Source organism: Aquarana catesbeiana, linkage group LG01 (assembly GCF_042186555.1).
Source record: "Aquarana catesbeiana isolate 2022-GZ linkage group LG01, ASM4218655v1, whole genome shotgun sequence".
NCBI classification, from domain to species: Eukaryota; Metazoa; Chordata; class Amphibia; order Anura; family Ranidae; genus Aquarana; species Aquarana catesbeiana.
In genome coordinates this window covers 516548373-516563056 of record NC_133324.1, presented here as the reverse complement: position 1 = coordinate 516563056, position 14684 = coordinate 516548373, and the positions used below count along the sequence as shown (strand labels likewise).

Here is a 14684-nt window from a genome sequence, read left to right as displayed (position 1 = left end):
TGCCTGCGGTAGTGATAGGATCTGGAAAACACCACCAACCTTCTACAGCTAGCTTTAATTGAAGACTATGCAGAGCTCGCACTACACTAACGTGTAAATAATGTAGCTGCCTGCGGTAGTGATAGGATCAGAAAAACACCACAAATCTTCTACAGGTAGCTTTAGCTGAACACTGTGCAGAGGTCGCACTACACTAACTTGTAGCTTTAGCTGAACACTGTGCAGAGGTCGCACTACACTAACTTGTAGCTTTAGCTGAGCACTGTGCAGAGGTCGCACTACACTAACTCGTAGCTTTAGCTGAACACTGTGCAGAGGATGCACTACACTAACGTTTAAATAATGTAGCTGCCTGCGGTAGTGATAGGATCAGGAAAACACCACCAACCTTCTACAGGTAGCTTTAGCTTAAACACTGTGCAGAGGTCGCACTACACTAACTTGTAGCTTTAGCTGAACACTGTGCAGAGGTCGCACTACACTAACTCGTAGCTTTAGCTGAACACTGTGCAGAGGACGCACTACACTAACGTTTAAATAATGTAGCTGCCTGCGGTAGCGATACGATCAGGAAAACACCACCAACCTTCTACAGGTAGCTTTAGCTGAACACTGTGCAGAGGACGCACTACACTAACTTGTAAATAATGTAGCTGCCTGCGGTAGTGATAGGATCAGGAAAACACCACCAACCTTCTACAGGTAGCTTTAGCTGAACACTGTGCAGAGTTAACACTACACTAACGTGTAAATAATGTATCTGCCTGCGGTAGTGATAGGATCAGAAAAACACCACCAATCTTCTACAGGTAGCTTTAGCTGAACACTGTGCAGAGGTCGCACTACACTAACTTGTAGCTTTAGCTGAACACTGTGCAGAGGTCGCACTACACTAACTCGTAGCTTTAGCTGAACACTGTGCAGAGGATGCACTACACTAATGTTTAAATAATGTAGCTGCCTGCAGTAGTGATAGGATCAGGAAAACACCACCAATCTTCTACAGGTAGCTTTAGCTGAACACTGTGCAGAGTTCGCACTACACTAACTTATAGCTTTAGCTGAACACTGTGCAGAGGTCGCACTACACTAACTTGTAGCTTTAGCTGAACACTGTGCAGAGGTCGCACTACACTAACTCATAGCTTTAGCTGAACACTGTGCAGAGGACGCACTACACTAACGTTTAAATAATGTAGCTGCCTGCGGTAGTGATAGGATCAGGAAAACACCACCAACCTTCTACAGGTAGCTTTAGCTTGAACATTGTGCAGAAGTCGCACTACACTAACTTGTAGATTTAGCTGAACACTGTGCAGAGGTCGCACTACACTAACTTGTAAATAATGTAGCTGCCTGCGGTAGTGATAGGATCAGAAAAACACCACCAATCTTCTACAGGTAGCTTTAGCTGAACACTTTGCAGAGGACGCACTACACTACCTGTAAATACTGTAGCTGCCTTACTGTGGTACTAATAGGATCAGAAGAACACCAGCAATTTTCTTCAGGTAGCTGTAAATACTGTAACAACACCTGCCTGCCTGTCAATAGGAAGAGAATAACAAGAACAGATCTAGATAAACTAAATACAGTGTATATACCGTATTTATCGGCGTATAACAGGCACTTTTTTCCCCTTAAAATCAGGGGAAAATCGTGGGTGCGTGTTATACGCCGATCCCCACTAATTGTGAGCTATTGGCGGCGATCGCCACTGACATTCACATAGCGAGTTGTTTTAAATATGACGCCGCGGAGTTCGGAGGGACTCGGCAGAGCTGAACGAGCGCCGCCAAAATCACAGAGCCGAGATACACATAGTCGAGTGTATTCGACTCTTTCCGGCGCCGCTCACAGTCACGCCCAGTCCCGCCACTGGACCTGTGTTATGTCCATCATAGGGCGGGACTGGGCGGGACTGTGAGCGGCGCCGGAAAGAGCCGAATACACTTGGCGGCGTTCGTTCAGTTCCGCCGGCGCCGAGTCCCTCCGAACTCCGCGGCGCCATATTTAAAACTACATGCAGCTATGTGTATGGCAGCGGCGGCGGCGGTAGGCATGGACACTGGGGGCAAGGCTGCACTGACCACTGGGGCAAAGCTGCACTGACAAGGCTGCACTGGGGCAAGGCTGCACTGACAAGGCTGCACTGGGGCAAGGCTGCACTGACAAGACTGCACTGACAAGGCTGCACTGGGGCAAGGCTGCACTGACAAGACTGCACTGGGGCAAAGCTGCACTGACAAGGCTGCACTGGGGCAAAGCTGCACTGACAAGACTGCACTGGGGCAAAGCTGCACTGACAAGGCTGCACTGGGGCAAAGCTGCACTGACAAGGCTGCACTGGGGCGAAGCTGCACTGACAAGGCTGCAATGGACACTGGGTCAAGGCTGCACTGACACTGAAAAGGCTGCAGTGACACTGACAAGGCTGCAGATGAACACTGATGAGGCTGCATTGATGGGCATTTTAATGTAAGTTTCTTTTCCTTAAACTTCCCTCCTAAAAGTTTTTTCCTTAAAATTCTCTCCTAAACTTGGGGTGCGTGTTATACGCCGGCGTGTGTTATACGCCGATAAATACGGTATACATATATATATATATATATATATATATATATATATATATATATATATATACACAACACCTGGGATGCATATATATACACAATACACTGTAAGTGCAGCTAACTGACTGACTGTCCTGCCTAATCTATCTAACTTAAATCAAATGACACTGTCTCTGTCTCTCAATGCCGGAAAACACTACACAGGGCCGACGTGCAGGCGGTCTTATATAGTGCGGGGCGTGTACTAAACCCCCTGAGCCATAATTGGCCGAAGCCACCCTGGCTTTGGCCAATTACAGCTCTCTGTACAGGCGGCACTGTGATTGGCCAAGCATGCGGGTCATAGTGCATGCTTGGCCAATCATCAGCCAGCAATGCATTGCGATGCCGCAGTGATTTATGGGCCGTGACGCGCCATATCCTTCGCAATTCGGAGAACGACCGAACAGACGATGTTCGAGTCGAACATGGGTTCGACTCGAACACAAAGCTCATCCCTAACCAGGAGTCTGACCTGTCAATCAATCGGCATACAGTAAACTTGTGGGTCAGACTGGCAGTCTCAGACTCCCAACTCCACCCAGTACAGCAAGCGATGTATTTATGCCATCATTCGTTGTTCCTAGGAATTACAGAGTTGAGAAAGTAGGAAGGAAGGAGAACTCAGGGTCTAAAAAAAGAATCGGAAGATAGGTTAAAAGGTGTTTTTTGAAAGTAGTGACAAGTACATCAAGCCACCCATACGGCTGTACCACAAAGGCAGCAGCCCAAACCCCAAGAGGTTTCATTACCATTATCAAAGACTGAGCACAACCTGCTGTAGGGATCCCTTCCTACTCGTCCAGACAACCACCCACCTACCCACAACCAGTCCAGTGTGGTCTCCAGCACAAATAGGAATTACAGAGGGTACTGTAAACGAATGGTGCTGGGGGGAAAAAGCATCAAAAGACCCCACCAATCATACTAACAGAAAGCCACCAGTGCCCCCAACAAATTATCCTGTCTAGTGTTTTAAAAAGTCTTGCTAGGTAAGGACTCACTTATTAACAAAAAGACTTTAAAAAAGGTTGCTGGGCCAAGGAATCACAGCCGTATTGAAAAAAAAAATACTGGAAACTAGCCAGTGAGTTGTGCAACAAGCTGTACTAATAAAGGGAGGACACCCACAACCCATGACATACACAGTGCTCGTAACAAAAATGCAAAATTTGTATTAAATTACAAAACATCAAATAATGATCATAGTGTGTGGGTTTCTGCAAAATGCCAACCTCCAGAATGATCATTTGTCACGTATGCCTATTATCGGGCAGTATTATAATTACTGAGCAAAGGGAAGACTTTTATTACTACTATTACTACTATAATTGTCAGTGTTTTGTACAGCCTGATGCCCACACACTGCCGAGATGTTTTTCTATCATTACTTTAATGTAAGCTCACTTATTACTAAGAGGAGACATAGCTCCACTCAACCAGCTATCTTATGTATTTACATTGAAAATACTATTTTCTGGCCAAGCCAGACAGCAATGTCCTACAATGTCTTGGCGGTGGGGATTCCTTCATTCACCTCATTTGTGTGGATGGAGGAATTGGATAGTTTTTTGCTCAGCCTGCTGACTGAATGAAAACAATAAAATAAAATAACCACGTATGGCCACTCTTAGTGGCTGCCGTTGTTACTGGTCTGTAGCCTGGAGATGAAAGCTCAAAGCGGTATTAAACCCAAAACCAAATATGAAATATATTACAGCTTACCAATCATTAGATATGGTGAATGCATTAGTTTTCCTTTTTTAGGCTTTTTTTCTCGCTGTTGCCAGCTGCTGATCTTGCCAGTAACACCTCCTGTATTAGAGATCCTCTACTCTGGATGAATAAGAACAGGGGGCACAGTGGACAGCAGCATGGTCAGTCTACGAGGGAGGGTAGTGTTAAATGTGCTAATAGACTTAAATCCATTAACAAACTGAAGCCAGACTCCAGCTAATATGTTACAAGCAGTTACAGAAAACAGTTTTTTACCCTTTTAGGATAAAGGTTTTACATGATCATTGTGACCACCTGTACCAGTGTTAAATGGTTTGTCTAATCTCTGTAAACTAATACATCTGGAAGAGAGCTTGTTCTTTTGAAAAACAACAGACTTACTGGCTGGATCACCAGTTTAAAATGAAAGAAAGATAGCATAAAGAAAAAATAACATAGCCATTACATCTAAGACTAGGTAAGCAGCAATATGATAAATGTTTGCTTTTGGGTTTAATACTGCTTTAACTTCCAAGCCTAGCCTCTGTGGTGCCAAGCAGAGAAAGGACAGGAACTCAAAACTACTATGCATGACAGCCTGTAGGGATGATTCAGCCAGTCTGAACATGTCCCGAAGCACTAAATCACTGTTATAAGATAAGGAAAAATGATTGTCACATTCTGTGATGGGTGGTATATGATACACACTTAGGAATGACTGTTCTATAGAAAACAAACCCAGTTATAGTAATCTTTTTGTACAGCATAACATTCCATATTTTAAAGTAGCTGTGAACATACAATGTAATAGACAGTTTCTAATACAGTTATAACTATGCAGACACCATAACTTTGTTTGCTTAGTTTCAGAAATGATCTGTCTCACCCTTTTTACAAGGTTACAAAGTTCTGTCATGTGACCATGCATCTCTTCTTGCTGATAGTGGAGGGTGGGGTCACAGGACACTGTGCAGATATGCAGCGGGAGATTTACTAAAACTGGAGAGTGCAAAATCTGGTGCAGCTCTGCATAGAAGCCACTCAGCTTCCAGGTTATAATGTCAAAGCTTAAAGAGGAACTCCAGTGTGGAAAAAAAAGTAAAAGTCAGCATCTAGAAATAATGTAGCTGCTGACTTTTAATATGACACCTACCTGTCCAGGGATCTCAAGATGTTGGCACCCTGAGCCAATTCGTCAATCAACTTCGGATGCAGGCGTCGGCATTGTAAGTAAGGAAAACCGACAGTGAAGCCTTCAGACCTCACAGCTGGTTTCCTACTGCCCGTGCGTGAGTCAAGCTGCGCTTTCTGAATGGTCCCGCCGTCTTCTGGGACCTGTGTGTGTCCCAGAAGGTAGCGGGGAGAAAGAGGAGGGGCAGGAAATGCTTGGAGATCGCCACAGCGATCCTACCCGGAAGTGGGAGTGGGTAAAAAGCTTCACTTTAGCTCTTTGTGTTGCATTTAAATGAAGCATGGTCCATTTTGACCCAGCGTCTTGTGTTGATGCAAACTGAGCCTGCTGGAAACAGTGGATTTTGACTTCTTATTGCATTAGGCCTGCACTGATCAATGCAGCCTAAAGCAAGTGCCATGACTGGGCCCTCACACAAGTTAATCACATAGCATTGCAAGAAGAAATTTGATGCACAAAAATATGGACATGACCATTTATGTAGTTATGTTTCACATTGGTTAATTTATAATGGGTAAAAAGCTAAAGGTAATAAAATTTCCATTATCTACAGCTGCGCATGTGAGTGTTATCTCCCAAGCCAGGCATTATTGCAATGACAACACAGGCTTGTGAAAAGTTAGATATGTGAACAAGTCTCGGTTCCTGGTTATAGAGGATCCTATTATGATTTGTACAAAGAAATAAAAGACTAACATACTGGATAGCATTCTGTTACATTAATGAAGGACTGTGCATATGTTTACAAGTGCTTGTACTAAGATTTTAATACACAATTGATAAACAATTGATATCCGCAGATAACCACTATCAGCCATATCTTACATCCCAATCTGCACACATCGCTAGCCACAGCAAGCTGCAGAGACTATTTTGCAAGTAGAGGCTCACCTTTTGGATTTTGACAGTGTCTTGGTTCTCAGGTTCTGAATGTGCCATCTCCTCTGCTAGGCTCTCTTTGGTGGATGTGCTGGACAAGCCACTCTCCAGAAACTCAATTTCTCCCTCCAGCCTGAAGTAGACAAAAGAGTTTATTTAATAGGAAACTAACTATGTTATTTAAATACAAAGTATAGTGTTTTTTTTAATTAATGTATATTGATCAGGTTCTAAAAAATGTATATCATTTTTGGTCAGTTAGACATGAAATAATAAATAGTAGCAGCAGGTCAAATTACACATGCACCTTATATTTATAGTAGAAACATTATCGATACTGTACCAAAAAAATGTAATATATTGCACCAGTGGCGGCTGGTGCTCAAAATTTTTTTGGGGGACGCAAACAAACTGAAAATTACTGAAAAAAAAATCATTAAATGCAGCCAATTGTGCCCATCAATTGCAGCCATTGTGCCCATCAAATACAGCCACTTGTGCCCATCATATGAAGCCACTTGTGCCCCATCAAATGCATCCACTTATGCCCATCATATGCAGCCACTTGTGCCCATCATATGCAGACACATGTACCCATCATATGCCGTCACTTGTACCCCATCAAATTCCACCACTTGTGCCCATCAAATGCAGCCACTTGTGCCTCATATGCAGCCACTTGTGCCCATCAAATGCAGCCACTTGTGCCCATCAAATGCAGCCACTTGTGCCTCATATGCAGCCACTTGTGCCCATCAAATGCAGCTACTTGTGCCCATCAAATGCAGCTACTTGTGCACATCATATGCAGCCACCTGTGCCCATCATATGCCGCCACTTGTGCCCATCAAATGCCGCCACTTGTGCCCCATCATATGCAGCCACTTGTGCCCATCAAATGCAATAAGCAAAAGATTGCCGCTCCAATCTCTCAAATCCGCATCAAGACACCCGCCTTAATAGAACTCACAGGTGCTGGCTCTGCACAAGCTCGAGGAAAGAAAAAGATCCTGGACGGCCGCACACCATAGAAGGCATCTTTATTGATATGAATAAGTGCCATGATGGGGAGTGAAACATGTTAGCTATCTTTCCTGTTCCTCCCTGTACATGAGGTGACTGCATTTGGATTTTATTTCTTCATATCAATAAAGATGCCTTCTATGGTGTGTGGCCGTCCAGGATCTTTTTCTTTCCTTAAGCCCATCAAATGCCACCACTTGTGCCCATCAAATGCCGCCACTGTGACCCCCGCCCGCCCACTGTCTGCCTGCCACTTACCCCATCTTATTGGCGGGTCAGGCAGCGGATGACGGCGGCGAGCTGTGGGACGGCTCCTGTGTCCTCCATGCCTCCCCCTCTTCTGTTCTTCCGTTATGCTAGGCGTCCAATAGGGGTGCCTGTGCCTTCAGCCAATCAGGTGATGGGTATTAGACCTGCGCTTTCTGATTGGCGGAGAGGTGGTTCAGTGTTAGAAAAGCAAATATTCATTTGCTTTTCTAACACATCTGGGTGGACTGCGAGCACAATTCTCTGCGCTCCAAATCCACCTTTTTTAAAGCCTATTAGAGCCTATGGCTCTAGGCAGGTGCTTCAAAAAAACACCCCGCAGCTGGAATTCAGGCGCAACGCATGAATCTATCCATTAGTCATATAGGGGGTGGCGTGACAGAGGGGGCGGCACTCGTGCGCCCTTAATGGACGGGCCGCCCCCTGTATTGAACCCTAACTGTCCTTAGATATGGTGGCTGCATTCATTTTCATTTTTAGGCTAAGAAAATTTTTAGGAAGTACATAAAAAACCTGCTGATTTTGCCAGAAAATCTTATCACTTCTTGTGAGCTGAACTGAAAGATGAAGCACAATTATGGCCCTTTCACACGGGCAGAACGATTGGGTCCGCCTGTTAGTTATTTAGGCGGACCTGATTGGACCCTCCATTCTCCTCTATAGAGCAGCGGGTGTCAATGAACACATGTCTGTTGACACCCACCGACATCAGATCCAATCATGTTCGGTAAAAACAGACAGATGGGGATCTGTTCCGAATCGGTCTGGCAGATCAGATTGGATGGCAGTCGGGTGTAAATGGACAGGCAGTCTGTTTACATCCGACTGCCCATAGAGGAGAGCGAGTTGTGTCTGTGTCCACTCTGCATAAGCGGAGAGGGCACAGACCAGCCATCTCCCTGCAGAGCAGGGATCAGCGGACAGCTTCCCCGCTGAGCAGGCGGACTCTAAGAGAGCTTGCCCCGTGTGTAAGGGGCCTAACAGTATCTTTCTTATGTAAACTTCTATCACCATGTAATGGAAATAAACAAAGGCAGACATGTTAAAAGTCTAGAGTGTGGCAAAGTGTGACAACCATGGCTACCTCCATAAATACCGTTAAGAAATGAGTGTTGCACCAGCTCAGTCCAAACAAATGATTTGAACTTCACTAATAGTTGGAGATCCGCTTTAAGACAGTTGGCGTGAGCAGTGGGAGAATGTTAGTAATACACTAAGCCCTTGTTCACATTAAATGCGGCTTTGAATTTGTGCGATTTAATCTGAAATTGGGCTATTTCAATGCCACATGTCAGTGCGACTTTGGGTGTGACTTGGAAGACATCCGTGCATCCTCATGCACAGATGCCTATTCAACCCGCACCCGAAATCACCAAAAGTAGCGCATGTACTACTTTTTCAAATTCATGTGGCACAGCAAAGTCGACACCAATTTTAACAGTGTGATTGCCAGCAATAGGTTCGACTTGTCATGTGATTTGACTTGTCAAATCGCATGACAAGTCGCTCCAATATGAACGGGGGCTAAAAGCTACAGTATCAATAAAAATGACATTGTAAACAAATCACATTAATCTTTCAGAATATTATAACATACTGTAAAACATTTTATGTGTTGAGCAGGTTTTCTAATTTAAATGAAAAGTTGACCCACACTTGACATGCCTCCTAATATAGAAGCCTCAGGACAAAAGGTATTGGAGGGGTCTACCAGAAGATACCAGTTTTCTCAGGATGAAGGTGACACCTCATTATAGCTTGATTGTTGCCATTAAATGGGGTATAAATGAAGATAAGCTCCTTCAATGCACAAATTGCAAAATTTGCAACCCTTTAGATCATGATTCAAATTATTATATTATTATTATTATACAGGATTTATATAGCGCCAACAGTTTACGCAGCGCTTTACAATATAAAAGGGAGACAATACAGTTATAATACAATAAAATACAAGAGGATTAAGAAGGCCCTGCTCAGAAGAGCTTACAATCTAATAGGGTGGGGCAGGTGGTACAAAAGGCTGTAACTGTGGAGAATGAGCTGGTGGAAGTGGTAGAAGATTAGTTGGAGACGTGATAGGCTTTCCTGAAGAGATGAGTTATCAGGGATTGCCTGAAGGTAGCAAGAGTAGAGGATAGTGGCAAGTGGAGGTGGCAAGTTCCAGAGGATAGAAGAGGCTCTGGAAAAATCCTGGAGACGAGCATGGGAGGAGGAGAAGAGAGCTCGAGAGTAGGAGGTCTTGAGAAGAGCGGAGAGGTCGATTTGGGTGATATTTGCAGACAAGATTAGTGATGTAGCTCGGGGCAGAGTTGTGAATGGCTTTGTATGTTGTGATTAGTATTTTGAATTTAATTCGCTAGGTGATTGGGAGCCAGTGTAGGGATTGGAGAAGAGAGTTGGCAGACACTGAGCGGTTGGTAAGGTGGATAAGTCTGGCAGCAGCATTCATGATAGACTGAAGAGGGGATAGCCAATGAGAAGGGAGTTGCAATAGTCAAGGCGAGAGATAACAAGGGAGTGAATGAGGAGCTTGGTGGTTTCATTTGTTAAAAACGGGCAAATTTTAGAGATGTTACGGAGGTGAATTCTACAAACTTTTGACAACGATTGGACTTGAGGATGAAATGACAAGTCAGAGTCTAGGATTACACCTAGTACCTTGGCGTGAGGGGAGGGACTGATGGTTGCATTGTTGATTTTGATGGAAAAGTCATGGAGGGGGGCACGAGCAATGGGGGGGGGGGGAATATTAATAGCTCAGTTTTAGAGAGATTTAGTTTAAGGAAGTGGTGCGACATCCATGCTGATATGTCAGTTAGTAAGTTAGTAATGCGAGAAGGAGTGAGGTGAGGAGTAGACAGATAGATTTGGGTGTCATCGGCGTATAAGTGGTATTGAAAGCCGTAAATGAAAATGCACTGCAATAGTCAGCAAACTAATGTCCAATGTATATTTCTAGTGCTAAATGCACTAAGCTCTTTTCAATGACCATAGATGTCATGAGTTTTTATTTATAGGCTTCCTCCAACATCTTCTGATACTTCACTCATCAGTCATCAGAAAAATACCCTGTATTTAGCCATAAAACAGTAGATGTCTGAATAAGTTTTGTTTCTTTTTTTTTATGCACTCTCAAAAAGTTATACTGAATTATTTTTTTTTGTTTATTCTAAATGCACAACAAATCAATGTGCTGCCATGTGTTATGTTCTTATGTTTTCAGTTTACGATTATGTGCACTCCCCTGTTTATATCAAAATAAAAATTGCATAATTCACTTATTTCAAATTATTATGCAGACATACATTTGTGATTTTGTATTTTTTATATATTTGTTTAAGGCTAAGAAATCCCATACCTCTGAATACTGTCCTCAAGCTCCCGGGTTTTCAGTTCATCTTCTTGCATCTGTCTTCTTGTGGCCTCATCTTCCTCAGGGGTAGAAGCTGGAGCTCCATCAAGAAGCCAGCGCTCTCGTAGAGCCTTAGACTAAATATAGACAATGAGATTTGAATTAGGAGAAGGAAATATTATGAACAGTTTGATAAAAATACATAGCTACATTGAAATTTCAAGTTCAACCAAAAAAGGTAAAACAAAGGAAAACAAAAAGAGTAATAAAATAAAAATATATTGCATCTTCAGAACAAGTGGTCCAACATAGAAAAAAATGTCTAACCCCTTTACTGGTCACATGCTATTGGCTTCCCTCACTGTGATGTAATTTTCACTATAGACCTCAATGTCTTTCTATCTCCCAGTAAATTTCTTATAGTTTATCACTGCCTGGGGCAAGCCTAGGAACAGGATTATGCCCCGTACACACTATCGGACATTCCGACAAACAAAATCCATGGATTTTTTCCAACCAATGTTGGTTCAAACTTGTCTTGCATACACATGGTCACACAAATCTTGACGGAAATTCCGAACGTCAAGAACGCGGTGACGTACAACACATACGATGAGCCGAGAAGTTCAATAGCCAGTGCGGCTCTTCTGCTTGATTCCGAGCATGTGTGGAACTTTGTACATCGGAATTGTGTACACACGATCGGAATTTACAACAACGGATTTTGTTGTCGGAAAATTTGAGATCCAGATTTCAAATTTTGTGTGACGAAAATACCGATGGAAAATGTCCGATGGAGCCCACACACGGTCGGAATTTCCGACAACACGCTCCCATCGAGCGTGTATGGGGCATAAGTCCCCTATGTGAAAGTTATGGACTGTAGTAATAGTAAAAAAAAGTTTTGATAACTAAACCAATCTAGCAATAATGGTAGATTTGGAAGGCTTTGGACTTTTTACAATGTTACCAGCTTGGAGCTTACGTAAGCCATTTATGGTTTCGGGGGACAGTGGGGGAGCAACAGGAAGGTTAGCAAAACCAGGGATTGTTAAAAGTCTGGCATAAATAGCTCTAATTCATATTGGCCCAGAAATCATGGCAACTAAAATTGAGGTTCTAAATGCATACCATACATAATAGTTTTATAGATAATAACTATATAATAATAATCATAAGTAAAATAACAGATTTACCTTAAGATGCTGCAGTTGTCTTCGGTCATCTTCTAACTGACGTCTCTTGTTCTCAATTTCAACTTGACGTCGCCTTTTCTCCTGAGATAAATGTAAATATATGACAATATTCTATAAGGAATGATGCATATTACAAAAGTGAATACAAATGTGTTACTTTTATAGGAAATAAAATTCTTTACTGTTATCATATGCATGCACCTAAGTCTGTATAATCATGTATTTCAATGAGATAATAACTGGGATGGTGGGCATGCCTGCAGCACTAGTTTGCTGGTGTTCTCACTCCATAAAAGATTAATTTCCTAAAACGTGATATTGCATTTATGACTGCCTGCAGACCAAAATGAAAGTGTAAATTCAAACTTTTATCCCCTGCCTGTGTATTTTTTATTAATCATGTTTCATGATTAACAACCACCAGGCTCTAACAATATACATAAATATGACTTGATTACAAAAATAAAAAAATAAATCAGTGTGCTTAAAAGTGATAAAGGAGGGATAGTGGGAGGACAGTTTTATTGTTTCATTCATGTGTTTATTTAGGGGGATTCTGTTTTACTTACTCAAGACTCAGATTGGTGTGCACCAGATTTCCGTAAGGTAGACAAAAAGGTCCACAAAAAAGCAAATGCATTACAAGTCGGTCATTAAAGATCCTTACTCACAGCAGGACATTACTTTTTTTAATACACAGAAAAGTAATGTGGGAGTCATTGTCTAACATTACAATCAGTGGTAACAATATATATGATTTTTCAATTGTTTTATGTACATACATTCCTATCAAAAAAATACATACATATACAGTGCCTTGCAAAAGTATTCACCCTTGGCATTTTTGGTGTTTTGTTGCCTCACAACCTGAAATTAACATGGATTGTTTGAGGATTTGCATCATTTAACTTACAGAATATGACCACAACTTTAAAGATTTTTTTTTTTTTTATTGTGAAGAAAACAGCAAATAGGACAAAATAGGACAAAATAACAGAAAATGTGCATAACTATTCACCCCCTAAAGACAATACTTTGTAGAGCCACCTTTTGCAGCTATCACAGCTCCAAGTCGCTTTGGTCTCTATAAGCTTGCCACATCTTACCACTGGGATTTCTGCCCATTCCTCCTTGCAAAACTGCTCCAGCTCCTTCAAGTTGGATGGTTTGCGCTTGTGAACAGCAATCTTTATGTCTGACTCACAGATTTTCTATTGGACTGAGGTCTGGGCTTTGACTAGGCCATTCCAACACATTTACATGTTTCCCTTAAACCACTCAAGTGTTGCTTTAGCAGTATGTTTGGGGTCATTGTCCTGCTGGAAGGTGAATCTCCGTGCTAGCCTTGAATCACAGACAGAGTGGTACAGGTTTTGCTCAAGTTAATCTCTGTATTTAGCACCATTCCATCTTTCCCTCAACTCTGACCAGTTTCCCAGTCCTGACTGCTGAAAAACATCCCCACAGCATGATGCTGCCACCACCATGTATCACTGTGGGGATGGTGTTCTTTGGGTGATGTGATGTGTTGGGTTTGCACCAGACATAGCATTTTCTTTGATGGCCAAAAAGTTCAATTTTAGTCACATCAGACAGGAGCACCTTCCCCACACATTTTGGGAGTCTCCCACATGCCTTTTCGCAAACTCAAAATGTGCCATTTTGTTTTTTGATTAAAGTAATGGCTTTCTTCTGGCCACTCTGCCATAAAGCCCAACACTATGGAGCGTATGGCTTATTGTGGTCCTATGTACAGATACTCCGGTTTCTGCTGTGGAAATCTGCAGCTCCTCCAGGGTTACCTTAGGTTTCTGTGCTGCCTCTCTGATTAATGCCCTCCTTGCCCGGTCCGTGAGTTTTGGTGTGCAGCCGACTCTTGGCAGGTTTGCTGTTGTGCCATGTTCTTTCCATTTGGTTATGATAGATTTGATGGTGCTCCTAGGGATCATCAAAGATTATGATATTTTTTTTATAACCTGACCCAGACCTGTACTTTTCAACAACATTGTCCCTTACTTGTTCAGAGAATTCCTGGGTCTTCATGGCAGTGTTTGGTTGGTGGTGCCTCTTGCTTAGGTGTTGCAGCCTCTGGGGCCTTTCAAAAAGGTGTGTATAAGTAATGACAGATCATGTGACACTTAGATTGCACACAGGTGGATATCATTTCACTAATTATGTGACTTCTGAAGGTAATTGGTTGCCCCAGAGCTTTTTATGAGCTTCATAACAAAGGGGGTGAATACATACGCACATGCCAATTATCAGTTTTTTATTTCTGAAAAATAGTTTTATGTATATATTTTTCTAATTTTACTTCACCAACTTAGACTATTGTGTTCTGATCCATCACATATAATTCAGATTAAAAAAAAACATTGAACTAAAGGCTGTAATATAACAAGATAGGTAAAAAGCCAAGGAGGTGAATACTTTTGCAAGGATAT

The 14684-nt window shown here is 42.5% G+C and overlaps 1 protein-coding gene across 2 annotated transcripts in view; it reads right to left on the bottom strand.

The window, feature by feature from the left end:
• PALM (paralemmin) overlaps positions 1-14684 on the bottom strand; it is a 117214-nt gene that overhangs the window by 14234 nt on the left and 88296 nt on the right. For both annotated transcript variants that reach the window (XM_073594045.1, XM_073594046.1), the window contains exons 3-5: positions 12241-12321; positions 11051-11181; positions 6412-6532 (exon numbers count right to left, since the gene is read on the bottom strand). In XM_073594045.1, coding sequence (XP_073450146.1) covers positions 6412-6532; positions 11051-11181; positions 12241-12321 — 333 coding nt within the window. The remainder of the gene's footprint in view (positions 1-6411; positions 6533-11050; positions 11182-12240; positions 12322-14684) is intronic.